Below are 7215 nucleotides of genomic sequence, written 5' to 3' on the forward strand. Positions count from 1 at the left end.
CTTCCCAATAGTCTCGGGAGAAGAGGATTGATGCACCCGTTGTCCAATGGCAACGCAGATCTGTGAAGAGCTTTCCAATTGTGAGGCCGGGAAGGCGGGCGCCGCGCTCGAACGCGAGGCGGGAGAAGATGGCGGTGCGCCGACAGCTGCAGGAGCTCTTCCAGGACCCGCAGCTCGATGGGGTCATCACTGTGGAGCGGCCGCCGTCCCCCGCCGCTACCACATGGACCTTGCGGTCGCCGCCTACCTCGCCGCTGGCCGCGGGGGTGGCGTTGCCACCGCGGCGGCAGGGGCCGCTGCCGGAGGACTGTGCCATGTTCCAGTGCCGCGGCTGCTGGGCGGTGCTGGGGGACTCGCTGCACCTGTGCGCGCAGGAGGAGCGGCGGCTCGGCCTCCTCGTCTGCTTCAGTCAGTGCCCGGGAGGAAGGGGGCCGAATCCGTGCTGTTCCCCCCGCCCCTGCGCTGGGCTCCGCGTTGGGTGTCCTGAGGCGGGGGGGTGAGAGGGCGCGCCGCTGCTTTGCGTCTGCCTCGGGCCCGTCGGGGGTGGCCGGGCTGGGCTTGTTCCCGTGGAGGGATGTCGTTTTCAGCGGGTCTCTCTTTCTCCTCAGAAGTCACAAACGACGTGGCCTGGGAGGATTCGCTGATGATCGGCCTCGAGGGAGCCCTGCTGGGATGGTGCGTAGCTCACCTGGTTCCTGCTTTTGGCACCGGGCCAGCCGGGAGCAGTCGCCGCGGTAAATTTGGTGGGCAAAAAGAGGTTTCTGCAAAGCTGGGAGCCAGGAGCTCCTCTGATGTGTGCCCTGGGGTTTCTTAGGGGCTTGGTAAACTCTAAAGTGCTTTTTGTACCCGTGCTTCGTCACTGCGGGTGGGGAAACCTTTTGTAGGTATTGTTACTGGACAACGGCAAAATAATTCACTCTCTAAGACTTATTTTGAAGTTTTAGAAAGCAGGCATTCTTTATTGCAGCGCTGGGTGCACTGGGGATAACTCCACCTAACGTGCACACCCAAAAGACAAAACTAGCAGGTATTTATACTATGTTAATATACATATTCAGTATATTTCCGAGTAGTGCTTATCACATTCATGGATTTTCCGAGAACTTGTTAGCATATACTAATGTCTTTCGCCCATGTTTGTTGGCACCTCCGGGTGGTCCTCGGGGGTCTTCAGACTCGCTCCTGGTATCACATATACCTTATCCCTCAAGGCTGGTTTTGTGATCACCTTGTAACTTTCTTATCTTTGCGCATCTGTTCTTCCAAGGCCGAGCTGTTTAAAATGAGATTGTTCCAGAGCTTCTTATCCTACAACTAATTATTTTCTAAGTTGCAATGGTTTCCCTTTTGTTTGGTTACATCTATTGAGCAATGGCTCTAATTGCTTGAATTGATCTTAATATTTCAATATTCACAGGTATCAGTATGTAGCTTTCATTTTTGTCAAAATCCAAAGTTTTGCTGCTCTAACCTTTGTTGGTGGAGAGGAACGTTTGAGCAATGCTGTAAAAGACAACCTAGCCTTTAATTCTTTCTTCTGCTTCTTCCCTAAATTAAAGCACCTCTGGTTGAGGTTGTGGGGTTTTCTTTATACTGAAAATGAATAACCCCTGCTGCTCTGTTTGGGAGCTTACAGTTAGTAACAGGTTTGGTAACTCTGGGGTTAATCTGATGGGAAGGATGTAAATATCACCTGATGAATTACAGAACCAATAGTTTGTTTAAATGATGTTTAAAGGCTACTTTACAAACTGTCTGGGCTAGGAACTTTTAAAATATAAGACTTGGCTTTGGTTATTTTGGGTTTTTTTTTCCTCTCTCTGCATGAGGCAATAATCTGTTTTATCAGGAAGAAATTTCGTATCTGTGACCTGGCACTGGCATTGTTTTACTAGTTAAATCGTGTTCAAGTAGTATAGCTGAAACGACTCTGTGATAGTAACCTGTGTATTTTCTTCCCTAAATGCCACTTCCCTTATTACAGAGATTATTTCTTGTGCAACATGCCTAACTTACATTCACCTTCTCTTTGTTTGTATTATTTCCTTAAGGAGAAAGCATTATTATGTCTTGTTTTGCTGTCCTGATGGAACTGATGATTTGATGTCCTCTGACAAGCATGCAGTATCTGTGCTTTCAGAAGCTTTTGTTTAATAATATTTTTCCCTTTCTCCTTTCAGTGCTTACAATGCATTATCCTGTCGGTCGTGTGGCTTGGTTGTGGGCTTCATTCTTTATTCTGCCTCCAGTGACCTGGCGTATCTCCGAGGCTTCTTCTGTTTCTTCAAGGACAGCATCCTCTGGTGATTATACTGTATTCCTACAGTCAGTGATTTAATTTGCAAGTGACTACAACAGGGTGTACAACTAATCTACAGCTAACAAAAGCAGCTTTACTTTTGCCTGAGCACATTGGCGTGGGATTTTAATATCGTCTATGTTTAAATTGTTTGTGTTGGCATGACTCTATTTGATTTGCCTTGAACTTTTTGAGTAACCTCATATAATGTCATGGTTTAAATTTAGTTGTTTGCAAATCTCCTTCAGATCCAGATTCGCTTAGCTAATGTAAAGGATCAAAGTAGTTCCATGATAGACTGAGGACTTGACTATAGAAGCTGTAAGTTAGTTACAGCTGGTGATGAGAGGATCTTATGACTTCAGAGTAAAACTATTGTTATGTTTTTAGTATTTTCATAATGTATTGACTACTTTTGGCAAGAACTTCGTATCTGCTTTAAAATTATCTTAAATAATCTGTCTAAACAACAAATGCAACTATGGGGGTTTTAACTGTTTTTCCTGTTTGTTTTTTTTCCCTTTCTCCTTTTGTTTTCCAGTTATCTCTTAAAAAAACAAATGATAATAGAAGCTTCTAAGGTGAATTTTCCTGCTGTGACCTTAAAGGAACAACTGCGGGAAGTAAGGTTTCTACATTAATTTATATGGAAAATAATTTTTTAAATGCTGATTTTTTTTTTTTATATTAATCCAAAAATATTGATACCATTACTTTTTTTTAAGTGCATAAGATAAGTACTGGCTTATAATATAGTGACTTACATGTGTGAGATATGCAAAACATTTTCTAGAACCACTTATCTGCAAAACATATCCAGTTCTAGCTAATTTTCTGACAGGTGTGTTATCCTTTTATCTCTACATTTTGAAAAGAAAAAAACAAGAATTGTTTAGACAGACTTTGCCTAAGTTGTCCCTAGAATTGCTAAGCCACTGTTGAAGAATTTAAAAAATAGCAATTTGTTAATTTGAATGGGATTCTAGCACAGCTATATTTATGGCTATGTAAGCTCAAGACAGCATGGCAGTATTTACTTGTAGTTTCAAAGACAGCACTAGAACCTCCCTCCTTTTTTCTGTTTGAATTGGAAGTTCTTTTCCATAACTTGGTTAGTTGTTAACTTAGTAAATTGTCTGTCCTATAGCTCAAGTTACTGTGTGTAGGAGACAGCCAGTGCATCCAGTATTTATGTGCTTACTTATTCCTTCCTTTTTTTTCTTTATTAGTTTCTGTTCTGAGCATGGAAATGTCCCCGTGACATCTCTTGAGTTTTGTGCTCTTTAAAGTAATATTCCAGTGTCTTACCATAATATCAGAGTGGTTTTATAGGTCAAGTGAGGCTAAAATACAAAAATCTTACCCAGGCAAGACTTCTAAAGTTGAGATACATCTTTCTGGAGTAAAAAAATGGAGGTACTTCACTGCAAACACAAATTATGTGACTGGAGAGTTTGCTCAAGAATGCGGTCTTTGTTTTTTGAGACATATAGTCAGCAGGATTTTACTCTTGTGCTTTAGTTTTGTTAACTTAAACCCCAGACTCTGGAAATGGCATTTTTGAGGGACTGTCCACATGTATTCTTAAGCTAATGATGAAACAGTCTGTCTAGATATTGTCAAAGAAGGTCTGTCTGGCTGTGTAAAAAACTTATTATGAGTTAACTAGGAAAGATTGGATGGATCATAGTAAGGCTCTAGCAACTCTGTCTTCTGAAGTAGAGCATTTCCATAGATCTCAGAAAGGGGTTATGCTGGCACACAATCATCTATCTTCTCTTTGTAGTGCTTGCCTCTGATTTGGGTGCCAGTTTTGGCTATACTAGACATGCAGATTAAATCCCAGTATAATTTCTATCTTGAAAGTCAGCTGCTCTTTAGCCACTGAAAGTGGGGTGCAGGTCATTCAAAGATCTAATGTTAAGACATTTTTCTCTGGTTTTAATACTCTGTTTCTTTTTTTTTTTTCTTAGCTGAAAGAAAAGCTTGTGGAAGTCCACATTCGCATAGAATTGCTAATGAAGAAGCTGGAGGAACTGGAAAAAAAGAATAACGCAGCAGAAAGGCAAAGCTCTGTGTCAGATGCAGTTGGCCTACCACCAGGATATGCAATAGTCAGGGTCAACTAATAATATGCCATTTTCAAGAACCGCTGGAGTTGTTTCTGCATGTCTGCTCTGTGTGTTCCTTATGATGAAATAATGCACCAGAACAGGTTTGAGTGTTGATCTGTTACTTTATCTGTGTATAGAAAGAACTGACACTTAAGTGTAGTGCTAAGGGGAAGACCTGAAAATCTGACATACTGTAGTTATGCTTGGAAAAATGAACAGCTCACCTGTCCAGCACATCACGCTCTCGGACAGTATAACTATGACTTTGATTCTCCCTAATGACTTCAGGGGAAAGAACAGCCTTTGAAATACTAAAATCAGGTTTCTGGAACTACTAACATACTAACAAGATGACATTCAAGAGGAGCTATTAGAAATTGAATGTTCTTACAGAGATCTAAAGTTCTCCTACCTCTTCATGTAGATAGTGTTAATGGCAACTGCCTGTTGGTGATGTGGCTCATGGGCTACATCTGGTATGTGAGGCACTGCTAAGTGGCATCCTGATTAGATTTGCTTGTGCATGTGGCCTGCAAAAGGAACAAGCTAGCATGTCACAGAAGCCGCACAGCATGCTTGGCACATGAATCTGGATGGCACAATGCTGGCTGGAACACAAGGTTTTGGATTTCAAATTCAAGGGCAACCTGCCTGCCTGCCAAGTCCTCTGGAAGTGCAGCCCTATGGCTGCACAGGACTGAGTCAAGTTCTAGCAGCTCCGTGAAGCTTAGGCTGTGAGCAGCTGCCTTTGACAGATATGAGCCTTCCTTTCTGGGGCTGAAGCTGTGAAACCAAGGAACGGTCTTTTTTCCTCCTTCACTTCTGCTCAATTGTGGGAGCACTGCTCTGCTGAAGTCGTGATGGAACGCCTGCTGCCTTCCTTGACTGGTTGAGATGTTTCATACAAATACCTAATGGGTACTCATTGGCATTTCTCTCTATTTTGAGTGGGGTCTGCTTCTTTCCAAACATCTAGGAAGTAATTTGATGAAAAAGAAAGAATACTTACCCCTTGTTATTGGGACAGCATATCTTTATCCCTACATCTTGTTAGTTGGAAGATTAAGGGTTCTTTTCCTCTCCCTTTTGCTGCCTAAAGGGCTTATGTTTTAAACCTTCCGTAAAGTTTAGTAGTAGTCTGTAGTCATCTAGAGAGGATTGCATTTACTTGATCAACTTAATTCCAGTGACGCAATTTGTCATTCCTTACTTCTATTTCCATATATGATTGGCAGATTTCACTCCCCATTGTGGCTGTGATGCCAGTACTCCCTGTATTTCATGGTCTTCATTGTTTTATTTGTAAAATAACTCTTGTAACAGGCTTGGAGCAGAAGGGACAAAACTCACTGCAAGGCACCTCAGAGGCTTTAGGGGGGCAGCTGGTATTTGTACTGCTACTAATGTTCACTGGACTGCTTTTTGATTAAGAGTTCCAGGTTGTCTCAGTTCCTTCTAATTAAGCAATAATATGGAATATCAACAGCCATTCTGCAGGGAGAGGAGAGGCACGCTCTGTTAAATTCTCATGCTATATGCTATCTATCTGAACTATTTTTATTGTTTTACAAATTTGACAGGTATAAATGCAAAAATACAGCACTTTTCAGTGACAGCTAAATTCAGGGTATCAAAAGTAACTATCTGAAGTAAGTGTTACACTCTTGTAAGGTCTGTTTCATTGCCTGTAATGATAAATGTTATCCTCTCTAAAATAAGCTCTATCCTGAACCCTTGGAACAACTGGGAGGTTGTTTTTAGCAGTTGTCACTGTATATGCATGTAAACTTTGGAGATGCTGTATTTGACGTTGTTTTTCCATTATTAAGAACAGATACTTTTTAAGAGCTGTGTTGTGCAGTGACTTCTGTGTTATGTTTAAGTGCCTGTTGGTCATTAACTGGGGTCTTGTGACTCGGCTCACTTTGTGCAAGCATCTCCCCATCTCAGGTAAACGTTTTCCACTGTATAACTTCACCCTTAAGTTACTTTCTAATTGATGGCCCTTTTGTTGCATCAGTCTAAGAAACATGATTAATAACAGGACTACTCACTTCTGCCCTTTCATTCTGGTTTCTGCATTGAGACTGTTTTTTGCTATATACTTCACATCTATACTGTGTATAGTAGTGCTAAATTGTCTCGCTTCATTTAGCTAAGTGTCCACCCCTAAAAGGAAAATAAATCTGTCAGTTACAATTTTTGTATTATCTTTACAGTTGTAAATAAGAAACTTTTTAAATTCAAAAAGCTGAAATTCAGAAATGCATATTGTGCAGATCACTGATAACATCATGTGAGTCACAAGCCCACTTCTTTTCCTTAGATTACGTTTGCAGAAAAAAACAGTTTATGTTGCTTGGGTCCCAGTTCATTATCAATCATTAAATTAATGGCTCCTCATATTACATTACTTACGAATTATTTGTTTAAATTCATGCTATGTGCTAAATAATTGCTGGTAAATTTTTAAACTACATTTCTCTAATCTTTGGAACTGGGAGGACCTCCGCTCTGAGTCAAGCTGTGGTCCTTCATGTCTATTTGTCAAATGATGTGTTTTCTTGGCACTAACTACTGCCTGATTTACCTGCTGACACTCCCAGCAGTACAGGGTTCTAAGTACATTCCAAGAAGCACGCTACATAAAATAAATGCATTATCTTTGGTAATTTGAGAAGAACATTTACTGAGATATCAACTTAAACCTATGAATGCATTTTCATTTAAGTGATGCTTATAAACTTTTACCTGAAAGATTCAGTGTTTGATCACACTGCCCAGCTTCAAATTCCTCTTAAT

At 41.1% G+C, this 7215-nt stretch overlaps 1 protein-coding gene across 1 annotated transcript; it reads left to right on the plus strand.

Annotated features, from left to right (window-relative positions):
* The first annotated feature begins 1 nt into the window (after window position 1).
* Window positions 2-4525, plus strand: OIP5 (Opa interacting protein 5). Its single transcript, XM_075754463.1, has 5 exons — window positions 2-408; window positions 609-675; window positions 2181-2303; window positions 2841-2922; window positions 4273-4525. The coding sequence occupies exons 1-5, from the start codon at window positions 129-131 to the stop codon at window positions 4426-4428; spliced, it is 708 nt and encodes a 235-aa protein (XP_075610578.1). The 5' UTR covers window positions 2-128; the 3' UTR covers window positions 4429-4525.
* Window positions 4526-7215: the final 2690 nt, after the last annotated feature.

The sequence above is a fragment of the Balearica regulorum genome, chromosome 5, assembly GCF_011004875.1.
Source record: "Balearica regulorum gibbericeps isolate bBalReg1 chromosome 5, bBalReg1.pri, whole genome shotgun sequence".
In the NCBI taxonomy this organism is placed as follows: domain Eukaryota; kingdom Metazoa; phylum Chordata; class Aves; order Gruiformes; family Gruidae; genus Balearica; species Balearica regulorum.

Coding starts and splice junctions, on each gene's coding strand:
- OIP5 (XM_075754463.1), top strand. CDS start 129: ATGGCGGTGCGCCGACAGCTGCAGGAGCTCTTCCAGGACCCGCAGCTC. Junction 676..2,180: donor GAGGGAGCCCTGCTGGGATG/GTGCGTAGCTCA, acceptor TTCTCCTTTCAG/TGCTTACAATGCATTATCCT. Junction 2,304..2,840: donor TTCAAGGACAGCATCCTCTG/GTGATTATACTG, acceptor TTTGTTTTCCAG/TTATCTCTTAAAAAAACAAA.